The 24,978-nt window shown below is 42.6% G+C and overlaps 1 protein-coding gene across 2 annotated transcripts in view; it reads left to right on the top strand.

The window, feature by feature from the left end:
* The first annotated feature begins 445 nt into the window (after positions 1–445).
* The window catches only part of LOC139160100 (E3 ubiquitin-protein ligase TRIM39-like), a 72,140-nt gene continuing 47,607 nt past the window's right edge, over positions 446–24,978 (top strand). Inside the window, exons 1-6 of one of the 2 annotated variants that reach the window (XM_070737637.1) lie at positions 446–958; positions 3,108–3,203; positions 4,499–4,729; positions 5,613–5,635; positions 9,475–9,593; positions 10,356–10,388. In XM_070737637.1, coding sequence (XP_070593738.1) covers positions 545–958; positions 3,108–3,203; positions 4,499–4,729; positions 5,613–5,635; positions 9,475–9,593; positions 10,356–10,388 — 916 coding nt within the window. In that variant the 5' untranslated portion in view covers positions 446–544. The remainder of the gene's footprint in view (positions 959–3,107; positions 3,204–4,498; positions 4,730–5,612; positions 5,636–9,474; positions 9,594–10,355; positions 10,389–24,978) is intronic. The other variant, XM_070737636.1, reaches the window with a different exon arrangement.

Genomic DNA, 24,978 nt, shown 5'->3' with positions numbered 1-24,978 from the left:
ACATATATATGTATGTGTATGTATGTATGTGTATGTATGTATACACACACATACACACAAACAGGAGACCATATATAAAACACAAACACACACTATTTGAAACCCACAAATCACGAAGGGACTTTTATCAGGATCTCCTTTTATCAGGATCTAAGGATCAATAATTGATGGGGGGGCACCCATTGAGTGTTGGCTTCTCCCGTATTTTCATTCCCCCCCCTCTTTTAACAGGATGCTAGGATCAATTGTAAAGATTGGGCTTCGTCCCAGGGAGGTTTTCTTCCCTCCAGCATTTAAAACAATTTCCCCCTTTAACGAGCTGGTTGCGCGAATAATAAACGATTCGGGATCCGTCCCGTGAATCTTCGCTCCAATTTCTCCCTTTTAAAATACTGCCGTTCTCCTTTAAGAAGCCAGAGAAGCTAACCACAAGAAGACCAACAATTTGTTTCGGTTTCCTGCCTGGGCAGAGCCCCAAAGGCGGTCACCTGATTCACAGGAAAAGTTTCGAAGCTTAACTTTCTCTTTCCTTCTGGAGACGGCGATGGCGTCCGAGGCGCCCTTGCGGGATTTGGTGGAGGAAGCCTCCTGCTTCATCTGCCTGGAGTATTTCCAGGACCCCGTGTTCATCCCGGAGTGTGGCCACAACTTTTGCAGGGGCTGCTTGACCCGCAGTTGGGAGACGTCGGAATCGGAGGCTTCCTGTCCCCAGTGCAGACAGACCTTCGCGCCCCGCAGCGTCCTCACCAACCGGCAGCTGGCGCGGATGGTAGAAGTGGCCAAGCGATGCGGAAGTTCTGGGGGTGAGGAAGGAGGGAGCTTCTGCCCGAAGCACCGGGAGCCCCTCAAGCTATTTTGCAAGGACCACGAGACCCTCATCTGCGTGGTCTGCATTGTCTCCGAAGAGCACAAGGGCCACTCGGTGATCCCTCCGGAGGAGGCTTTCCCGAAATACAAGGTAGGAATCAGCCTGGAGGAATCGCTGCGGAGGACATCCAGAATCCTTTGCCTTCCTGGCAATCTTTGAACCAATTTACTTGCTTCCTCTGTTGTCTGCAAAATGGGATTAGCATGGGTCAGAACCATCACTGAGAAGCAGACTCGAGGGAAGATCCAAGAAACTTGTACTGAAGTACTTAAGCAAAAGGGTCTCAGCAGTTTAATAATAATAATAATAATAACAATAACAATAATAATAATAATAATTTATTAGATTTGTATGCTGCCCCTCTCCGAAGACTCGGGGCGGCTCCCAACATAACAATCCAATATAAATACAAATTTAATATTTAAGAAACTGATTTAAAATACATTGTTATAAAAAACTTATCTGCTACACAATGATACACACTGAGTCCAACTGAACATAAACATAATAAATGTCAACAGAAAAAAAGGAGGGGGGGAGATTAAAGGAGCCAAGACTCCAACCACATATACAAAGACAAATTTGATACAGTTAAGATTAAGTTTCCTTGACTCACGGGTTCCGTGAAATGTTTTTTGTATTTCTTGCCTTGACCTACTTTGACCTCCTTCAGAAATTGCATATTTTATGCTAATCTTTCTTTATCAAGGGGTGTGTGTTTTATAATAAGCTATAACAGTGATGGTGAACCTATGGCACGGATGCCACAGATGGCACCTGGAGCCATATCTGCTGCCACGCGAACCGTTGCCCTAGCTCAGCTCCAACCTCTATGTGTGTGCCGGCCAGTTGATTTTTGGCTAGCACGGAGGCTTTGGTAGGGTGTTTTTGGCTTCCAGAGGGAAGGGGGAGGTCATTTTTACCCTCCCCAGGCTCCAGGAAAGCCTTTTGAGCCTGCTGGGCCCACCAGAACTTGGGAAACTGGATGTTTCTGGCCACTAGAGAGCCTGGGTGGGGGAGGGGAGAAGCTGTTTTCACACTGATCAGGCATTGAATTATGTGGTCACATGATCAAAATTTGGATGCTTGGCAATTGCCATGATGAAGACTGAAATATATACTGCTCAAAATAAAAGGAACCCTTTAACAACACAATATAATTCCAAGTAAATCAAACTTCTGTGAAATCAAACTGTCCACTTAGGAAGCAACACTGATTAACAATAAATTTCACATGTTGTCAGCACATTCAACTTTGTACAGAACAAAGTATTCAATTAGAATATTTCATTCATTCAAATCTAGGATGTGTTCTTTGTGTGTTCCCCTTTATTTTTTGGAGCAGTGTACTATTATCTGCGGAGTCTGCGGAGAGGGGCAACATACAAATCCAATAAATAATAATAATAATAATAATAATAATAATAATAATAATAATAATAATCTTCTAACTGGAGTTTCCCTCTGTTGTGGTTACCTCTGGCCCTGCTCCTGCCCCAAGGACTGTGGATGTGGGGGAGACATCCACATGCTGCAGGCCTGTTTCCCCCCCCCCAATATGCTGATGAAGGCTCCTCTAACCAAGAAGACATGAGTGATAGGGAGGAGGAGAGTGTGACAGACAGCTCAGAAGGAGATCAATTATCTAGCTCCTCCTTGGATTCAGAACAAGAGTTAATGATACAGCCATACATGAGGAGAGCTATGCATAGGCAACAACAACTGAGAGATTATTATCAAAGAAAATGAGGCCACCTGTGGTTGGGTGGTGCTGTGGTAATTAGTGAGGCTGCTATAAAGAGCAGCCTGTGGGTTTGGCCATTGTGGAAGATTATCTGATCATTCTGTTTCGTGACTTCTTTACTGACTTTGACTTTTTGTGTGCTGATCCCCCCCCCCCCCCCGCTTTGAAACTAAACCAGAGCAAAGTGTGTTTCACTTTGTGAAAGAAGAAGGACTGAATTGCCTCACAGCTGCAAGCTAAGTATCACAGAACTGATAAGGGACTTGTACAAATTACCAGTTTGTTTGGAGATGGGTGCTCTTTGCTATACCAAAAGAGGGCTTAGTTTAAGTGACTTTTCATTATAAAGAACATTGTTTTGAATTTTCAAATGTGTGTGTGTCTGAAATTTGTACCTGTGAATTTTTGGGAGGAGTCTGCCAGAGAGCCCGACAGAATACCCTCCAATTTAATTCTTTACAGAAAAGAAACTCAAAACTTGTATTTTCTCTTCAGATCAAGGCTGTGGATTGCCTGAAGGTTCAGAAGGCGCAGAAAGAAAAAATATCTACATACAAAACAGACACAAAGCAAACAGTACAGGAAATACTTGTAAGTATTGATCCAACAGTGAGGATTTTCTGAGCTAATAGGAAGGAGACCCCCTCCACCATCTTTAATGATAGACAGCCTGTTTGTAAGTACAAGTTCTGACTTAAATGAAATTCAAATTATTCTTTGGGGGGGGGGGATTTTTTTTTTTGTTCTCCAATCACATATACAGAAAAAAAGATACCATTTATTTTAAATTAATTTACAATTTTGTTATATATAAATTAACCACTGCCACCTCCTCACCATTTGACATCTGAACCAAAAAATAATTATTCCAATTACTATTCTTAATCACATGAAATTAATTAGATCATAATGTTTCTAATTTTCTCAAAATCTCCTCCATATCTATTTTCATGTATGCATTCATGTACCCTCTTCCATAATAAATGCCCTCTAGAATGAAAAATAAAAAGGACATTAAGGGAAAAGAAAAGTAGCAAAAATTTCAGATTACCTCCAACACAGTATTTAAATTAAAACCAACCATTGCTAAAAAGTAGTTAATATATATATATAGAGGCAAAAAAGGAGAAGCCACCATATAGTATATACCAAATATCGCAGAATTAAAAAAGAACCTAATTAAAAATAATTCCCTTTCATGAATAAAAATACAAAATAAAAATAGAGTTTAAAGATTAGAAGATAGCAGGGGGGAAATAAGAAAGAAAATAAAAAGAAAAAGAGAGAATAAAAACAAAGCTAAATACTCCATACATTCATCATGCCCTACTAAAAAAAACAGAATATCTACCCTATACTAATTATAACACTTTCAATCCGTCATCCTGCCCTATTCTAAAAAGAAAAAAAAAGTCACTGTATGGCTAGTGTAATCATCTTCCCTATACTAATTATAACACTTTCAATCCATCATCCGACCATTGACCCTGCCCTTCTTCCAATGAAATTCAAATTAATGACTGTTAGGGCAGAGAACTTGTTCTTAACCTGGGGACTAAGATGTCACCACTCGCTGAATGACATAGTTGGATTAAGTGTACCGTGTTTTATACAAAGGGTTTTGCTTGCTGAATAAAGTAAATAAAGTATTTGGAATCCCGGATTGCCAAGAATATTTTCATAAGAGATCATTTAAACTCTATTTTTTTATTACAAATATTTTCCTCCGCCCTGTTTTTTTAATATCAAAAGGGTTTTTTTCTTCTTAGAAAATTCTTCCACCTCACTTCTAGATTTTTTAAGGAATCTATTTAATTATTATAGCAATAAAAATAAAATAATGACAATAAAAATATGCTCTTTGCTTTTTCTCCTTCGTGTTCTAGGACAAGATGAAAGAAATGAAAAAAGATTTAATGGCTGAATTCAGAGAGCTTCAACTCTTGTTAGAAGCACAGGAGAAGCGCCTATTGACTAGGATGGAAGAGATGGAGAAGGATCTTATGGCAAGAGAGGAGAAGGGTTTGGCCAAGCACATGGAGGAACTCTGCTCCCTTGACCATCTCATCCAGGAGATAGAAGAGAAGCTTCAGGAACCAGCCAGCAAACTCTTACAGGTCAGGCAGGAAGTTGAGATCATAGAATACTAGGGCTGGAAGGGACCTTGGAGGTCTTCTAGTAATCTAGTCTAATCCTCTGCCTAAGGCAGGAGCCCTCATATTCTCCCGAAAAAATGGTTGTCCAAATTATTATTGGAATCATCCAGTGACTCAGTACACACAACTCTGTGAGGGCTGTTGTGTCTCTCCTAAGCCTTCTCTTTGTTAGGCTGAGCATGCCGTGTTCCCCTAGCCATTCATTGTACAGTTTGGCTTCCAGAGTCTTTATCATCTTTATTGCTCCTTTTTTTCTTTTCCATAAATTTAATTAAAATTATAATAGTGAAAAGCGCAAATGGAAATAAATAAAATAGGGAAATAGAGAAGGATAAGAATGGGAAAGAAGTGTAGGATAAAGGGAAAAGGAAAAGACCCCATGTTGTCTTTCAACTTTTTTCTGTACAGTAAAATGCAAAATAATATAACAGCCACAACTTTTATTTTTGAACATTTAGCAATTATTAGCCAAGAAAAACAGATTAATCTAATAAGCAAAATCAAGTATTAAGAGTTCATTGTTTTGTATCTTGAGCACAAAGTTTAGACCCAACTTCCAAGTAGGAACATTGGGTGATAATCTAATTAAAGTAGTCAATTTTTTCATTTTTTCTCTACCTCCATTACTTTTTTCATCCATTCTTCTCTTGTGGTGATTGATATATTTTTCCATGTCTGTATGTAAGATTCTGGCTGGACTCAACAAGTTGAACAGTTTGGGGGGGGGGGGGCAGAACAATGAGATTTTTAAAATTAAAATTACTTGTTTATTTTGTGAATGTAAGAATTTAATTTTCTGCATAGGAAATGGGTCCTTTCAGTGCTTTTTCTCTTTATTTTTTAGGACATTGGAAGCATCTTGAAGAAGTAAGTAAATCCACCCTTTTCTTTACAGTCTCAGATTCTCAGCAGATCTTTCAGCAGTTTTCCTATTTTGAATAGCTAGCCAGAGAAACGACTGAAGTCTGGGTAATGGGCCCTTATCAATCAACAGGAGTGCTGATTTACCACCAGCTTTACCAAGTACGTAGGAGGCAAGGATGAGACAACACAAGAAAACAACAATGAATGACTTAATAATTGGTCATCAACATCCCACTGAACAACTACAAACCACACACAACTAAACACCACATAAATACAATGTGTAGAACAGCTCAATGCACACATTCGGGTGTGAAAGAGAGGTTTCCTGAGGGGCTTAAAGTCTGAAAGCTCAGAACATGCAGATTAGATGGTGTAGCTGGCTAATTCTCAAGAACCATTTGATGGTTTAGAAAGCTTCTATTGCCAGGTTGATAACACTTACAGGAACTGGGCATGGCTAGTCTATTGAGGAGAAGGGCCAGGGGAGACCTATGTTCCCTCTAATTTTTCGGTGTGGGCAGAAAAGTATAGCGTCTGAGCGGCTAGTCCCCTTGGGACTGGGCGGCATAGAAGTATAAATGGATAGATAGATAGATAGATAGATAGATAGATAGATAGATAGATAGATAGATAGATAGATAGATAGAGATAGATAGATAAGAAAAAAATCCTTTTTTATTAAAAGAAATTAATAATAAAACAAAACCAAAATCTGTTACTATTAAAACAAAACAAACATGATTTTTGACAAATGTATATTTTATTTTATGTACGCTGAGAGCATATGCACCAAGACAAATTCCTTGTGTGTCCAATCTCACTTCACCAATTAAATTCTATTCTATTCTAATAATAAAACAAAACCAAAATCTATTAGATTAGATTTAGATTAGATTTATTGGATTTATATGCCGCCCCTCTCCGTAGACTCGGGGCGGCTATTACTATTAAAACTAAAACAACCAGCAAAACAAAAAACATAACTATGCTTTAAAATCTTCATTTCTTAAATATTTATCATAGAATTATAGTAATCTTGTAATAGAAACATAGAAACATAGAAGACTGACGGCAGAAAAAGACCCCATGGTCCATCTAGTCTGCCCTTTTACTATTTCCTGTATTTTATCTTACAATGGATATATGTTTATCCCAGGCATGTTTAAATTCGGTTACTGTGGATTTACCAACCACGTCTGCTGGAAGTTTGTTCCAAGGATCTACTACTCTTTCAGTAAAATAATACTTTCTCATGTTGCCTTTGATCTTTCCCCCAACTAACTTCAGATTGTGTCCCCTTGTTCTTGTGTTCACTTTCCTGTTAAAAACACTTCCCTCCTGAACCCTATTTAACCCTTTAACATATTTAAATGTTTCGATCATGTCCCCCCTTTTCCTTCTGTCTTCCAGACTATACAGATTGAGTTCATTAAGTCTTTCCTGATACGTTTTATACTTCAGACCTTCCACCATTCTTGTAGCCCGTCTTTGGACCCGTTCAATTTTGTCAATATCTTTTTGTAGGTGAGGTCTCCAGAACTGAACACAGTACTCCAAATGTGGTCTCACCAGCGCTCTATATAAGGGGATCACAATCTCCCTCTTCCTGCTTGTTATACCTCTAGCTATGCAGCCAAGCATCCTACTTGCCTTTCCTACTGCCCGACCACACTGCTCACCCATTTTGAGACTGTCAGAAATCACTACCCCTAAATCCTTCTCTTCTGAAGTTTTTGCTAACACAGAACTGCCAATGCAATACTCAGATTTAGGATTCCTTTTCCCCAAGTGCATTATTTTACATTTGGAAACATTAAACTGCAGTTTCCATTGCTTTGACCATTTATCTAGTAACGCTAAATCATTTACCATATTACAGACCCCTCCAGGAATATCAACCCTATGAAAATACTATGAAAATCTTCCTGAACACCAATTCATCAATTAATATATTTCCATAAACTATACTTTTCTATAATTTCATTCAAGCTCAATTAATTTTCAGGCACTTGGCATTTACTATTATTAACTTACATCAGTCTTCTACATTTCCAAGTATATTTTAAATCCATAATGCAAACTCATAAAATCATACAGTACATATCATAAACCCCTTATTTATCATATGTATCTTCCATTAATTTTACCTATGTAATTCTATATATTTCTAAAATTCTAATCCAATTTTTAACATCAATACATCCTAATATTAAACAACACCTAAATATATCTTTTACCAATACAGTATTCCATAGTCAATCCATATTTAATAATCAATCATCCTTCCTCAAATTTCTACCACTGTTCTCATTTCTGGGTCTCTCCTGTCTCTCCCCCTTTTCTGTCTCATTTGTTTCTCATTTCTCCCTCTTCCTCCCTTTTCCCCCCTTCCCTCTATCACTTCTCTTTTTCCATCCCTGTCTCCTCCCTGCTTGTGTGTGTGTGTGTGTGTGTGTGAACAAACTCTTGAACCATTTACAAAAACAGGTAAGGGCTGTGTTTTTTTCCTGTTATTACTTTGGTGCTTTTTACCATATATTATAAATCAAGAGTCACTTCTTTCTCTGTTTCTCTCTCTTTCCTGTCATTCTGTGCCTCAATCATTTTCTCATTTCTGTTTTTTTATTCCCTTTTTTCTATAATTTCTCTATCTCTCTCTCTTCCTTCTACTCTTCTCTCTCTCTTGCTTTCTCTCTCTCTCTTGCTTTTTTCCTATCACTCACTCTCTTACTTCCTCTCTCCTTTCTCTCTCTCCTGCTTTCTTTCTCTTTTTCTTTCTCTCTCTCCCCCTTGCTCTCGTTTTCTCACTTTCTCTCTCCTCTCCTTTCTACGTCGCTCTGTCTGTTGCTCTCTCTCCCTCTCTCTTGTTCTCTTTCTCTCACACACTTTCTCTCTTGTTCTCTCTCTCTCTCTCACTTTCTCTCTCTTTCTCCCCCCCTCTTTCTCTCTCTCCTTCTCTCTTTCTCTCTATCTCACTGTCTGTTGCTCTCTCTCTCTTTCTCGCTTGTTTTCTCTTTCTTTCTGTTCCTTTCTACTTTGCAGAGGCCGGCGAAGGTTTTTCTTATTTTGAATGTGCCAGGCGGGCTGGCAGGGGGATGGAAAGCACGTGCACATGTGCAACATTCTAAATCACCTTCGCGGGCCTCTGCTGTGAGAAGAACGCCCGCCCCGCTTCTCCTGCATCCCCCTCGCTGATAGTCCGGGATGAAAGGGCTCTCAGCGAATGGAGAGGCGGGGTGGGGCGGGCATTCCCAAAGCGCTCAGTGGCTAGCGGCCAGATGAGGAGGACGAGAAGCCACAGCCACCACTGCCACTGTGGGAGCTTCATCGCTGGAAGCTTTCAAGAAGAAATGGTGTAAGGCACAGATGGTGACCTTAGTGGCACACGTGCTGCAAGTGGCATGCAGAGCCATATATGATGGCAGGTGAAGCATTGCCCTATGTCAGCTCCAACATACATGTGCACGCACGCCAGCAGATTTCCGGCCTTTTCTGCTGTTTTTGCTCTCCCCAGGCTTCAGGAAGTCCTGAACTCTGGGGACGGCAAAAAAAGGGCCAACGGGAAGTCCGGAGACTTCAGTGTGTCCTGTGCGCATGAAAAATGTTGTACACATGTGCAGGAGGCAGTGTGGGGGTTGTGTCCATGCATTGGGGGAGGGCATTGCATTATGTGTGTGGGCACGAGTGCGCACGCAATCACACACAGCCACACGTTTTTTGGCACCAGAGGCAAAGAAGGTTCACCATCACTGGTGTAAGGTCTCCTGCTTGGGTGGCGTTGTGGTGGGGGATGGACTAGATGACCTTCCCACTCTTATTCTGTTATTTTGACTTGACAGGTACCAGGCTAAAGAAACGTATGAGAATCCAGTGGATTTACTTCTAGAGCCGAAGTGGGCAATCTGGGATTACAGTCATGACCTTGCACGTCTGAAAAGGGCCAAGGAAAAGTTGAGAGGTAAAAAAGAGCTGCTGGGGTTTTGCCCTGGATGACATTTTGAGCATCCAAGAGAGATTCTGGCTCAGTCTGATTGTAAAACGAGATTTACCTGTATTCTTTGTAGCCAAAATCCATATGCACTGATCAGTGGGAAAGCAGAATAAACTACCACCAGGTATAATGTATATATATATACAGGTAGTTCTTGACTTATGACTTATGACAGTTGAGCTGAAAATTTCTGTTGCTAAGCAAGTCAGTTACTAAGTGAACAGTGGCCCATTTTACAAACTCTTGACACAGTTATTCAGAAAATCCTGGCAGTGAAGTGAATTGTGGTTGATAAATGAATCTGGCTTCCCCCATTGACTTTGCTTGTCAGAAGCTCCCCAGGACGGTCGAAGAGGACAATCCCAGATGCTGCAACCATGGTAAATATAAGCTGGTTCTCAGTGCCCGAATTTCAGTCACGTGACTGGGGAGGCTCCAGCACTCATAAGTGTGAGAATTCGTCATAAATCACTTTTTTCGGTGCCGCTGTAACTCCACTACACATATAGTGGTAAGTTGAGAACTACCTGCCTATGGAATATATAGTAGAATATATTTATACCTGATGGACTATGTATAGCCACCAATGACATTCTGGCTTCTGGTTTTCCATATTCCTTATTTCCTGATTTGAGTCCAAGGAAAGCAAACCAGGATATCTGTAGGGAGGCCCTTCTGTTGCTTGAATTCTAGTGATGAGATGCTGAATCCCTCCCTCTTCTTCCCCAGATACTCTGGAAACTGGACTTCAACTACAGGAAGGTAAATATTATTAGAATTTTAAGCTCTGATGCCAGTAATTTAAGAGAAACATAATAATTAACAAACATCTCCTATGCATCACTCTACACATGTGTGGATGTGACATAACTTCTTGTTCCGAATCCAGGGATGATAGGGATGATTGATCTCCTCCTGAAACTCCCCTCTTCCCTGTCACTCACACTTCCTTGATCAGAGGAGACTTCGTCGTCAGATTCCATCGGGAGCAAAAGAGGCCTGTGGCATGTGGATATTTCCCCCACCTCCACCTCCACATGCCTTGGGGCAGGAGCTGGGCCAGAGCCAACCACAACACTTTTAAGACTTCAAATAGGCCATAGTGCCTACTCCTACTTCTTATGTATTCTCTCATAACCCTTACAAGAAAGAAAAACGTTATCCACTACAAACAGTAACAAAGAAAGAAAACTATAATTAAAACTAGAAAGAAAAGAGAAAAAAGAAAGAGCAAAATAAAAAGAAAAACCAAACCCTATTATTATAGTAATGTGAAAACAATATAAGAATTAACCAAACCATCATTTCAAATCTTCAATGACTAATCTGAGCACTTTCTGAACGCAGAGGAAGAGGAAAGAAAAATAGTGCTGTTTACAGTTTGTATTCTTGAATTCAAGGAGGAGGGTATATAGCTGGCTGTAAGGGGAAATTTCATTGGCTGATTGTGTTTTTGAATTCAGGGAGGAGGGGACTAGACTGGGAAGTATAAAAGGGTCAGAAAAGCCATTTTAAACTGCGCTTTCTGAACGCAGAGGAAGAGGAAAGAAAAATAGCGCTATTTACAGTTTGTATTCTTGAATTCAAGGAGGAGGGTATATAGCTGGCTGTAAGGGGAAATTTCATTGGCTGATTGTGTTTTTGAATTCAGGGAGGAGGGGACTAGACTGGGAAGTATAAAAGGGTCAGAAAAGCCATTTTAAACTGCACTTTCTGAACGCAGAGGAAGAGGAAAGAAAAATAGTGGCCCGTGCGCCTGGCGGCGCGCGAATTATATAACTATAAACCAAAATCAGCAAAGTTTGGTAGCAATAGGGATTGATTTTCTTGCTAAGTACCTGTATTTCAATACATTATTAAGATGATTGGCTTGGTGCAGTGTAACACTTGTCTGGCTATTGTGTTCCGTAGTACCTTGTGGAACTTGGGGTGCTGCCCTCTTTGCATAAGGACATCTAGGTTAGATGGTGAGATCTCTAGATTGCAGTGCTTAGTTTGTAGCTTGCAGGCAGAAGTGGAAAGATTGTCCCAGCCACGTGCTGTAATGCAGCCATGTGTGCAGCCTCCACTTCCACAGCGCCCCCTGAGGAGGAGGGCTGTGTGGACAACCGTTGGTTCAGGAAGATTACGTGCAGTTGAGCAAAAACATAGCAATTTTGGTCTCTCTGTATCTTAATTCCTATAATGTTCTTGCGAATTTAAATAGTAAGGATGTTGAAGGTATTAGCAAGGCCCCTCAGGCGGAGAATGAGGGAATGTTTAAAGGAGAAGTTGTTGTAAACGAGGTGCATAGTGACACCAAACCAAGTCCAGTTAGTAGAAATAAAAAGAGGACACATTTTCTTGTGGGTGACTCGATTGTTAGAGGTGTTGATTTGGGACAGAGGAAGGATGTGATGAAGGTGATGAGGTGTCTCCCAGGAGCCACTGCCCGCAGGGACAGGAGGCGGATTACAAACATTATCATGGCTGTGAGTAAAGGTAATAACGTTGATGTGGTGGTGCATCTTGGCACAAATGATTTGTCCCAGAGAAATGTTAATGTAGTAAAAAGAGATTTTAAATGTCTAAGTGTGGAGCTGGGTAAAATAACTGATTCAGTGACTTTCTCAGAGGTGTTACCGGTTTGTGGCCAGGAGGATAAAACAACTTGTATCAGAGAGTTTAATGTGTGGTTAAGGCAGTGGTGTAAAGCTGAAGGCTTTGGCTATGTAAGTCATAATGTCAGTAGGTGGTCTAATAGGGAGTTGTTTAAGAGGGATGGTTTGCATCCATCATACAGAGGTACCCAGGTGCTCGGTGAGGAATTCAGAACTTTTTTGGACAGGCATTTAAACTAGGTAAAGGGGACAGAGATGCACCAGATGTGGATGATTTCTGTCCCCGACCAATGAGGATAAATCAGTTTCTGGAAGCTTATGAAAAGGGAGCTGTAAATAAAATAGATGTAGTTGTTGATGATAAGGGACAAACTAATAAGGAAAATAATGTTCTTCGGGTAATGTGCACGAATGCTCGAAGCTTGAGCAACAAGCTCTGTGAGTTAATGGCCATAATATCTAGAGATAATTTGGATCTGGTTGCCATAACTGAGACATGGTTTAAGGATTCTAATGAATGGGAAATATCCATACCAGGATATACACTGTATAGGAAGGATAGAATAGAGAGAAGGGGAGGTGGAGTAGCCATTTATGTTAAAGAAACTCTAAAAACAATACTAATTCAAAATACATGTAAAGATCTGGAGACCCTCTGGATTTGCATGCAAAATAAAGACGGTTCTGTCATTAGAATTGGGGTGATCTATAAGCCTCCAGGGCAATCTGAGGAACATGACAACATGATGGTGGATGAAATTACCCAAATGGCAGTAAAGGGAGATGTTGTGGTTATGGGTGATTTCAACATGCCTGATGTTGACTGGAATATCCCCAGTGCCCTTACATGCAAAAGTAAGAATATAGTAGAGGCCGTTACAGGAGCAGCTCTGGCACAGCTAGTTAAGACACCAACTAGAGGGGAGAATATTCTAGATTTAGTTTTTACAAATGGGAATTGGGTTTCAGAGGTCAAGGTGGGAGAAAATTTAGGTTGCAGTGACCATCTATGTTTGTGGTTTGATGTAAAAACTGATTGTGAGCAATCCTACACTGCAACCAAAGTATTAGATTTCCGAAAAACAAATTTCAATGCAATGGGGGAATATTTAAATAATGAATTAAAGGGGAGGGATAAAATGGCAGGAGCGAGCACCCAGTGGACTGTATTAAAAAAGGCCATCTTAAAAGCCACAAGACTTTATGTAAAGCAAATAACTAAAGGTAAAAGGAAGAAGAAACCGCTATGGTTTAGCAATGATGTAAGGGCTATAGTCAATGAAAAAAAGGCTGCCTATAGGAGGTATAAAGAGTCTGGAAGTATAGCTGATAGAGAGGTGTATAAAATGAGACAGAAGGAGGCGAAACAGATAATATATGCTGCTAAAGCCTCAAAAGAGGAAGAAATTGCAAAATCTATAAAGAAGGGGGATAAAACCTTCTTCAGATATATTAGTGATAGGAAGAAGAAAAACTGCAGCATCACGAAGCTTAGTACTGGGAATAATACATGCATTGATGGGAATAAGGAGATCGCTGACCATTTCAATAGCTACTTCTGTTCAGTTTTCTCAAAAGACACCTTACAAAATAATACTATAGGGGGATATAGCATTGCTTTCAGCTGTACTGATTCAGCTCCAGTGATCTTAGAAGCCGATGTCTTAGAAGAACTTGAACGATTAAAGATAAATAAGGCAATGGGTCCAGATGGCATCCACCCCAGAGTTCTTAAAGAACTCAGATCTGTCATTGCTACCCCCCTTACTGATTTGTTTAACCAATCCCTGTTAACAGGAGATGTTCCTGAGGATTGGAGAATGGCCAGTGTTGTACCTATCACAAGAAGGGCAGTAGAGAAGAAGCTGGTAACTACAGGCCAGTTAGCTTGACATCAGTTGTAGTTAAAATGATAGAGACTCTACTCAAAAATAGGATAAATCAGCACCTAAAAAACAATAACTTATTGGACCCAAATCAGCATGGCTTTACTGAAGGCAAATCATGTCAGACTAATCTCATTGATTTCTTTGACTATGTCACAAAGGTGTTGGATCAAGGTGGTGCCGTGGATATTGCTTATCTGGACTTCAGCAAAGCCTTTGATACGGTTCCACATAAAGAGCTGATGGATAAATTAGTGAAGATTGGACTTAATCCCTGGATAGTTCAGTGGATTTCAAGCTGGCTGAAGCATAGACATCAGAGAGTTATTGTTAATGGCGAGTATTCTGAGCAGAGACAGGTTACAAGCGGTGTGCCACAAGGGTCTGTTCTAGGTCCTATTCTTTTTAATATGTTTGTGAGTGACATAGGGGAAGGTCTGGTAGGGAAGGTTTGCCTATTTGCCGATGATTCTAAAGTGTGCAATAGGGTTGATATTCCTGGAGGGGTCCGTAATATGGTAAATGATTTAGCTTTACTAGATAAATGGTCAAAGCAATGGAAACTGCAGTTTAATGTTTCCAAATGTAAAATAATGCACTTGGGGAAAAGGAATCCTCAATCTGAGTATTGCATTGGCAATTCTGTGTTAGCAAAAACTTCAGAAGAGAAGGATTTAGGGGTAGTGATTTCTGACAGTCTCAAAATGGGTGAGCAGTGTGGTCGGGCAGTAGGAAAGGCAAGTAGGATGCTTGGCTGCATAGCTAGAGGTATAACAAGCAGGAAGAGGGAGATTGTGATCCCCTTATACAGAGCGCTGGTGAGACCACATTTGGAGTACTGTGTTCAGTTCTGGAGACCTCACCTACAAAAAGATATTGACAAAATTGAACGGGTCCAAAGACGGGCTACAAGAATGGTGGAAGGTCTTAAGTATAAAACGTATCAGGCAAGACTAAATGAACTAAATCTGTATAGTCTGGAAGACAGAAGGAAAAGGGGGGACATGATCGAAACATTTAAATATGTCAAAGGGTTAAATAGGGTTCAGGAGGGAAGTGTTTTTAATAGGAAAGTGAACACAAGAACAAGGGGACACAATCTGAAGTTAGTTGGGGGAAAGATCAAGGGCAACATGAGAAAATATTATTTTACTGAAAGAGTAGTAGATCCTTGGAACAAACTTCCAGCAGACGTGGTCGGTAAATCCACAGTAACCGAATTTAAACATGCCTGGGATAAACATATATCCATTGTAAAATAAAATACAGGAAATAGTATAAGGGCAGACTAGATGGACCATGAGGTCTTTTTCTGCCGTCAGTCTTCTATGTTTCTAATCATCTTAATATTATAATCATATTTCATTGCAAATCATAATCAATTATTATTCAAATGTTTATCACTTAATTGTCATTATCTCAAAAAAAATTAATGACTTGAAATACAGTGGTACCTCGAGATAAGAGTTTAATTCGTTCCAGACCTGGGCTCTTAAGTCGAGCAGGTCTTATCTCGAACGACTTTTCCCCATAGGAATTAATGTAAATAATTTTAATTGGTTCCAGCCCTCAAAAAAATCACAAAAAAATCACAAAGTTAGTCAAAATTATGCAAAAATACATGTTTTTAATGAAGAAACTTGTAAACTTTCTTAAACTTTTAAATTTACATATGTTCAACTTCTCTGCCACCCAATCCTGTAGGACAGAGGTCCCCAACCCTTTTTGCACCAGGGACCGGCTTTAAGCGATCAAGAGAGGAATGGGTGAATGAATGGACGGAGGGTGGGAAGGAAGGAAAGAGGGAAGGGACAGGAACAGAGGAAGGAAGCAAGGAAACTTATGAAAGGGGAGAGTAAGAGAGGAATGAGTGAAGGGAGGGAGGGATGGAAGAAGGTGGGAAGGAGAAAGAAAAGAAGAAATAGAGGAAGGGAAGGTAAAAGAGAGAAAGAAAAAGAGCAAGAAAGAAAGCAAGAAAGAAAGAAAGAAAGAAAGGGGGAAGGGACAGGAACAGAGGAAGGAAGCAAGGAAACTTATGAAAGGGGAGAGTAAGAGAGGAATGAGTGAAGGGAGGGAGGGAGGGAAGAAGGTGGGAAGGAGAAAGAAAAGAAAAAATAGAGGAAGGGAAGGTAAAAGAGAGAAAGAAAAAGAGCAAGAAAGAAAGAAAGAAAGAAAGAAAGAAAGGGGGAAGGGACAGGAACAGAGGCAGGAAACAAGGAAACTTATGAAAGGGGAGAGTAAGAGAGGAATGAGTGAAGGGAGGGAGGGAGGGAAGAAGGTGGGAAGGAGAAAGAAAAGAAGAAATAGAGGAAGGGAAGGTAAAAGAGAGAAAGAAAAAGAGCAAGAAAGAAAGAAAGAAAGGCAACTTCAAAGAAAGGTTCACTGAGCATCTCTCTCTCTCTCTCTCTCTTTCTATCCCTCTCTTTCTCTCTCTCCCCCCTCTCTCTTTCTCTTTCTCTCCCCCTCCTGGACTCCCGGATCGCTCGCGTGTGGCAGCGAACATGCTTTGGGGGTTTAGCTGGGGAGGAGAAGTAGCACCTTCCAAACCCCCAAAGCATGTTCGCTGCCACACGATTTAGCCAGGAAAGGAGCGAAGGAACGTGGAGGATTGGGGAGCTGAAAACGCCCGGTTTCAGCTTTCCAATCCTCCATGTTACTTCGCTCCTTTCCTGCCTAAATCGTGTGGCAGCGAACATGCTTTGGGGCTTTAGCTGGGGAGGAGAAGTAGCACCTTCCAAACCCACAAAGCATGTTCGCTGCCACACGATTTAGCGGCGAAGTAACGTGAAGGATTGGAAAGCTGAAACCGGGCGTTTTCAGCTCGCCAATCCTCCACGTTCCGTCGCTCCTTTCCTGGCTAAATCGTGTGGCAGCGAACATGCTAACGTCCGCGTTCCGGCTTCAGAAGACAGCTGCAAAGCGGCGCGCGTGTTTTAAAACGTCAGAGCCAGCCTGGGGGGCTTGCCAGCCCCCCCCAGCCCCCCAGGCCGGCTGCAACCTTTTAAAACACGCGTCTCCTGAAGCCGAGACAGCTCCTTGGCGCTCGTATCCCGAATGTGAGCTCGGGAGGCGAACAAAAATGTCGCTCCCCTCCCAGCTCTTATCTCGAGTAGCTCGTAAGTAGAGCTGCTCGTATGTCGAGGTTCCACTGTATATCTTAAGAACAATACCTAATAAATGTAGCTACATCATTTCATAGTTAATGCATACTCAATAATCTATCATCCCTCCTTAAAACAGCATTTTTGGCAATCCTCAGGGCTTTTATTTTTTATCATTTTAAACCCATATATTTTCTCCTTGCCTCTCTTTTTAACAAAATATAAGATCTTTTGCATTGCCATTCTGACTTCTTTCTTGCTCTGCCATTTCTGGGGTATCATATCTATTTTTCATTTCTTAGTGCTTAAAGTATTTTTATTTATTTATTTTGTCCTACACAATAATATACAATGAAGCTTATAGAGATATAGTAGAGAAGATATATGAGATATAAGAGAGACTATAGAATCTGGGACGGAAGGCACTCTAGTGCGCTTATGCACACCCCTTACTGACCGCTTAGGAATCTGGAGAGGTCAACCGTGGATAGTCTAAGGGTAAAGTGTTGGGGGTTACGGGATGATACTACAGAGTCCGGTAATGAGTTCCACGCTTCAACAACTCGATTACTAAAGTTGTATTTTTTACAGTCAAGTTTGAAGCGGTTAATACTAGGCTTGAATCTGTTGTGTGCTCTTGTGTTGTTGTGGTTGAAGCTGAAGTAGTCGCCGACAGGCAGGACGTTGCAGCATATGATCTTGTGGGCAATACTTAGATTATGTTTATGGCGTCGTAGTTCTAAGCTTTCAAGACCCAGGATTGTAAGTCTAGTTTCGTAGGGAATTCTGTTTCGGGTATCTTCTGGTGAAGTATCTTTGCACATTTTCAAGGGTGTTAATGTCAGAAATGTGGTATGGGTTATTTATTTATTTATTTATTATTTATTTATTGGATTTGTATGCCGTCCCTCTCCGCAGACTCGGGGCAGCTAACAACAATGATAAAAAACAGCATGTAACAATCCAATTAATAAAACAACTAAAAACCCTTATTATAAAACCAAACAGACGAAGCTGTATTCTAGGATGGGTCTGGCAAAAGTTTTGTAAACGCTGGTAAGTAGTGTGAGATTTCCAGAGCAGAAGCTACATAGGATTAGATTAACAAGTGAGGCCTTCTTGGTGATGTTATTGCAGTGGTCTTTGGCACTTAGATTTTAGTTATTCGTATTCTAAGGTCCTTGACCGAGTGGGGATTATCTGTGATGTGTTTATTCAGTTTGTATTTGAAGTTCTGATTCTTTTTGCCGATGTGTAGGACAGAGCATTTGCTGGTTGAGATTTGGAGTTGCCATGTATTGGACCAGTCAGAAACTGAGTGTAGGTCTTTTTGTAGAGTAGTTGTGTTTTTAGTGGTGTTGAGTTTTACATCATCTGCAAAAAGAACACAGTTGCTTGTGATGAGATCGCAAAGGTCATTGATGTAGAGAATGAAGAGCGTAGGTCCCAGTACGCTACCTTGGAGGACACTGCTTTTAACAGGGATGGGTGTGGATATGGAGCTTTCTATTTTGACCACTTGTTTCCTGTTTGACAGGAATGCAGTAATCCAGCTATGGAGAGATCCTGAGATGCCAATGGATTTGAGTTTTAGAAGTAGTTTGTCGTGGACCACTGAATCAAAAGCTTTGCAGAAGTCAATATAAATTGCATCTATAGTTTTTCCTTGGTCAAGATGAGTTGTCCATATGGTTTTGCAGTGGAGGAGCTGTACGTTGCAGGATAGTTTTTTTCTGAATCCAAATTGTTTGTTAGAGAGCAAGATTATTAGTTTCTAGGTGAAGAGTAATTGATTGGTTTATAATTGATTCCATAACTTTACATGGGACACAGCATAGTGATATGGGTCTGTAGTTATCGACAAGAGAGGGGTCTCCTTTTTTGAAGATGGGGATGACCATAGCTTTTGACCATAGTTTAGGAAGTGTGCTGGTTCTGAAGGATTTTTCGAAGATTATGTTCAGCGGTTCTGCTATAGCAGAAGAGAGATTTCTTAGGAAATATGCACATAGACCATCTGGTCCGACTGATAGGGAAGGTTTAAGGTCACGTAATGCTTTTTCAACTTGGTCTTTAGTGAAGTCTATTTGGGTTAGGTCATTGAGAGAGTTTCAGGTGCGAGTGATGAATTCAGGGGATGAGCAGTTGCTGTTGACAAAGACAGAGCCAAAGAATAAATTGAGAAGGTTAGCGTTGGATGAATCATCGTGGTATTCAGCAATAGCACTTTTTAACAGTCAGCATATTGCCCCCACAATCCGGGTCCTCATTTTACCCACCTCGGAAGGATGGAAGGCTGAGTCAACCTTGAGCCGGTGATGAGATTTGAACCACTGACCTTCAGATCTGCAGTCAGCTTCAGTGGCCTGCAGTACAGCACTCTACGTGCTGTGCAGTTGCAGTTAGAGAATAGGTTTTGACAGTTTAATGTTGAAAGATGGGCATCAATGAGTTTGTAGTTCGCTTTTTTGAAGTTGAATTTCGGAGTCACATTATTTGGGTGGATCTTAGTGTGGCTTAGGTTGAGACTGAAGTTTATCATGCTGTGGTCACTGTTGGAAAAAGGTTCTTTTATTTGTAAGCCATCTATTGTACATTTGCTGTTGCAGAAGATGAGATCCAGAAAGTTATCTAATCTAGTATTGTTAGTTACTAGTTGGTCAAGCCCCAGACTGGTGGCTGTGTTATATATAGTAGAGTGGAGTAGGTTTTGGATTGGTTAGAGGTAGTAAGGGGCGCACTTTCCTAGTCTTTCTTTGTGGTGTTAGGGATGACATTTTGTTTTTGTTGTGGTGGTTCTGGTTGGAAGGTGTCGATTTGTTGTTGTGAGATGGTTGGAAGAATTAGGGTGGTTGATGAGAGATGTTAGGCTGGAACATGTAGGGAGGATTGTGGGTCCTGGATTTGATGCATTTTGTGTGAAAGTTGATGTATAACTTAGTTTCACCCAGGTCAAGGCGTCTCTTTAGTTCCGCCCTTAATTCATGGGAGCGGATGCGTTGAAGTAGTGAAAGGTCTGGTCTGGATCTGAGTTTGTTGAAATTGGTGTTGTTTCTGGATATGTGGTTAATGGTCTTGATAAAAAGCTGTTTTGCAGGTTCATTTTTGCAGACAACTCTGCAGAATCGTGGTGCCACTGTGCCATCACTGAATTTGTGCTCTGGTCCATTTCTGGAAACTTCTAATATATCTTTTGGGGTGATTGTCTGAGAGATTGATTGTTGTTGATGGATAATTTTCTGTATTTTTGTTATATCAGGTTCGTCATTTTCTTCAAGGCCAAAGAGGATGGCATTTCGGCATTTTTGTTCTCCATTGCATCTTTGACAAAAGTAGGGATGTCTGGAGACAAATTGGTCTGTCTTTTTATTATGGGTGGCGGTTGAGGTAGACTTGTTGAGGTGTACACAGGTGGAGGTGGAGTGGTAGAGGAGATTGGGTTTGGCCACCAGTATTTATAGAAGGAAGGCAGCTCAGGTCTCGCTGTGTTCGCCCTAGAACAAGGACAGAAACACCAGCCTGAAGATGACGAGTGGGACTTCGTCAAAACGTCGCCAAAAATTTCCAAATCCTACACAGGAAGAAACCCGAATATACCAAGACCATCATATATATATATATACAGTGGTACCTCGTGATACGAACCCCTCATCATACGAACTTTTCGAGATATGAACCCAGGGTGCGGAATTTTTTTGCCTCTTCTTACGAACTTTTGTCACCTTATGAACCTGCCACCGCCACTGAGATGCCCCGCCTCCGGACTTTCATTGCAAGCCAAGTGCAGGTTTTTGCAATCCTGTGATCCCCTGAGGCTCCCCTCCATGGGAAACCCCACCTCCTGACTTCCGCGTTTTTGCAATGCTGTAGGGATATCCCAGGAGGGGAATCCCAGGATCGCAAAAAAGGGTGCTCTGCTGGGCAGAGTAGGGGGGACAAAAACGGGAAGAAAAGACTCATGGAGCTCAAGGGAGGAGAAAGGTGTGGGGGACATGAGCAGAGTGGGGTGGACAAAAACGGGAAGAAAAGACTCATGGAGCACAAGGGAGGAGAAAGGTGTGGGGGAGATGAGCAGAGTGGGGTGGACAAAAACGGGAAGAAAAAACTCATGGAGCTCAAGGGAGGATAAAGGTGTGGGGGACATGAGCAGAGTGGGGTGGACAAAAACGGGAAGAAAAGACTCATGGAGCTCAAGGGAGGAGAAAGGTGTGGGGGAGATGAGGAGAGTGGGGTGGGCAAAAACGGGAACAAAAGACTCATGGAGCTCAAGGGAGGAGAAAGGTGTGGGGGAGATGAGCAGAGTAGGGGGGACAAAAACCGGAAGAAAAGACTCATGGAGCTCAAGGGAGGAGAAAGTTGTGGGGGAGATGAGCAGAGTGGGGTGGACAAAAACGGGAAGAAAAGACTCATGGAGCTCAAGGGAGGAGAAAGGTGTGGGGGAGATGAGCAGAGTAGGGGGGACAAAAACGGGAACAAAAGACTCATGGAGCTCAAGGGAGGAGAAAGGTGTGGGGGAGATGAGGAGAGTGGAGGGGACAAAAACAGGAAGAAAATGTTTCTATGTTTCTATGTTTCTATGAAAAGACTCATGGAGCTCAAGGGAGGAGAAAGGTGTGGGGGAGATGAGGAGAGTGGGGGGGACAAAAACGAGAAGAAAAAACTCATGGAGCTCAAGGGAGGAGAAAGGTGTGGGGGAGATGAGCAGAGTGGGGGGGACAAAAACAGGAAGAAAAGACTCATGGAGCTCAAGGGACGAGAAAGGTTTGGGGGAGATGAGCAGAGTGGGGGGGACAAAAACAGGAAGAAAAGACTCATGGAGCTCAAGGGAGGAGAAAGGTGTGGGGGAGATGAGGAGAGTGGGGGGGACAAAAACGGGAAGAAAAAACTCATGGAGCTCAAGGGAGGAGAAAGGTGTGGGGGAGATGAGCAGAGTGGGGGGGACAAAAACAGGAAGAAAAGACTCATGGAGCTCAAGGGAGGAGAAAGGTGTGGGGGAGATGAGCAGAGTGGGGGGGACAAAAACAGGAAGAAAAGACTCATGGAGCTCAAGGGAGGAGAAAGGTGTGGGGGAGATGAGCAGAGTGGGGGGGACAAAAACAGGAAGAAAAAACTCATGGAGCTCAAGGGAGGAGAAAGGTGTGGGGGAGATGAGCAGAGTGGGGGGGACAAAAACAGGAAGAAAAGACTCATGGAGCTCAAGGGAGGAGAAAGGTGTGGGGGAGATGAGGAGAGTGGGGGGGACAAAAACGGGAAGAAAAAACTCATGGAGCTCAAGGGAGGAGAAAGGTGTGGGGGAGATGAGCAGAGTGGGGGGACAAAAACGGGAAGAAAAGACTCATGGAGCTCAAGGGAGGAGAAAGGTGTGGGGGAGATGAGCAGAGTAGGGGGGACAAAAACAGGAAGAAAATGTTTCTATGTTTCTGTGAAAAGACTCATGGAGCTCAAGGGAGGAGAAAGGTGTGGGGGAGAGGAGCAGAGTGGGGGGGACAAAAACGGGAAGAAAAGACTCATGGAGCTCAAGGGAGGAGAAAGGTGTGGGGGAGATGAGCAGAGTAGGGGGGACAAAAACAGGAAGAAAATGTTTCTATGTTTCTATGAAAAGACTCATGGAGCTCAAGGGAGGAGAAAGGTGTGGGGGAGATGAGCAGAGTAGGGGGGACAAAAACAGGAAGAAAATGTTTCTATGTTTCTATGAAAAGACTCATGGAGCTCAAGGGAGGAGAAAGGTGTGGGGGAGATGAGCAGAGTGGGGGGGACAAAAACGGGAAGAAAAGACTCATGGAGCTCAAGGGAGGAGAAAGGTGTGGGGGAGATGAGCAGAGTAGGGGGACAAAAACAGGAAGAAAATGTTTCTATGTTTCTATGAAAAGACTCATGGAGCTCAAGGGAGGAGAAAGGTGTGGGGGAGATGAGCAGAGTGGGGGGGACAAAAACAGGAAGAAAAGACTCATGGAGCTCAAGGGAGGAGAAAGGTGTGGGGGAGATGAGGAGAGTGGGGTGGGCAAAAACAGGAAGAAAAGACTCATGGAGCTCAAGGGAGGAGAAAGGTGTGGGGGAGATGAGCAGAGTAGGGGGGACAAAAACAGGAAGAAAAGAATCATGGAGCTCAAGGGAGGAGAAAGGTGTGGGGGAGATGAGGAGAGTGGGGTGGGCAAAAACAGGAAGAAAAGACTCATGGAGCTCAAGGGAGGAGAAAGGTGTGGGGGAGATGAGCAGAGTAGGGGGGACAAAAACAGGAAGAAAAGAATCATGGAGCTCAAGGGAGGAGAAAGGTGTGGGGGAGATGAGGAGAGTGGGGGGGACAAAAACAGGAAGAAAAGACTCATGGAGCTCAAGGGAGGAGAAAGGTGTGGGGGAGATGAGGAGAGTAGGGGGGACAAAAACGGGAAGAAAAAACTCATGGAGCTCAAGGGAGGAGAAAGGTGTGGGGGAGATGAGGAGAGTAGGGGGGACAAAAACGGGAAGAAAAGACTCATGGAGCTCAAGGGAGGAGAAAGGTGTGGGGGAGATGAGCAGAGTAGGGGGGACAAAAACAGGAAGAAAATGTTTCTATGTTTCTATGAAAAGACTCATGGAGCTCAAGGGAGGAGAAAGGTGTGGGGGAGATGAGCAGAGTGGGGGGGACAAAAACAGGAAGAAAAGACTCATGGAGCTCAAGGGAGGAGAAAGGTGTGGGGGAGATGAGGAGAGTGGGGTGGGCAAAAACAGGAAGAAAAGACTCATGGAGCTCAAGGGAGGAGAAAGGTGTGGGGGAGATGAGCAGAGTAGGGGGGACAAAAACAGGAAGAAAAGAATCATGGAGCTCAAGGGAGGAGAAAGGTGTGGGGGAGATGAGGAGAGTGGGGGGGACAAAAACAGGAAGAAAAGACTCATGGAGCTCAAGGGAGGAGAAAGGTGTGGGGGAGATGAGGAGAGTGGGGGGGACAAAAACAGGAAGAAAAAACTCATGGAGCTCAAGGGAGGAGAAAGGTGTGGGGGAGATGAGCAGAGTGGGGGGGACAAAAACAGGAAGAAAAGACTCATGGAGCTCAAGGGAGGAGAAAGGTGTGGGGGAGATGAGGAGAGTGGGGGGGACAAAAACGGGAAGAAAAAACTCATGGAGCTCAAGGGAGGAGAAAGGTGTGGGGGAGATGAGCAGAGTGGGGGGGACAAAAACAGGAAGAAAAGACTCATGGAGCTCAAGGGAGGAGAAAGGTGTGGGGGAGATGAGCAGAGTGGGGGGGACAAAAACAGGAAGAAAAGACTCATGGAGCTCAAGGGAGGAGAAAGGTGTGGGGGAGATGAGCAGAGTGGGGGGGACAAAAACAGGAAGAAAAAACTCATGGAGCTCAAGGGAGGAGAAAGGTGTGGGGGAGATGAGCAGAGTGGGGGGGACAAAAACAGGAAGAAAAGACTCATGGAGCTCAAGGGAGGAGAAAGGTGTGGGGGAGATGAGGAGAGTGGGGGGGACAAAAACGGGAAGAAAAAACTCATGGAGCTCAAGGGAGGAGAAAGGTGTGGGGGAGATGAGCAGAGTGGGGGGACAAAAACGGGAAGAAAAGACTCATGGAGCTCAAGGGAGGAGAAAGGTGTGGGGGAGATGAGCAGAGTAGGGGGGACAAAAACAGGAAGAAAATGTTTCTATGTTTCTATGAAAAGACTCATGGAGCTCAAGGGAGGAGAAAGGTGTGGGGGAGATGAGCAGAGTGGGGGGGACAAAAACAGGAAGAAAAAACTCATGGAGCTCAAGGGAGGAGAAAGGTGTGGGGGAGATGAGCAGAGTGGG

Source organism: Erythrolamprus reginae, chromosome 2 (genome assembly GCF_031021105.1).
Source record: "Erythrolamprus reginae isolate rEryReg1 chromosome 2, rEryReg1.hap1, whole genome shotgun sequence".
Classification (NCBI taxonomy): domain Eukaryota; kingdom Metazoa; phylum Chordata; class Lepidosauria; order Squamata; family Dipsadidae; genus Erythrolamprus; species Erythrolamprus reginae.
The sequence above is the reverse complement of the archived record's forward strand: the minus strand, read 5'-3'. Positions and strand labels throughout refer to the sequence as shown.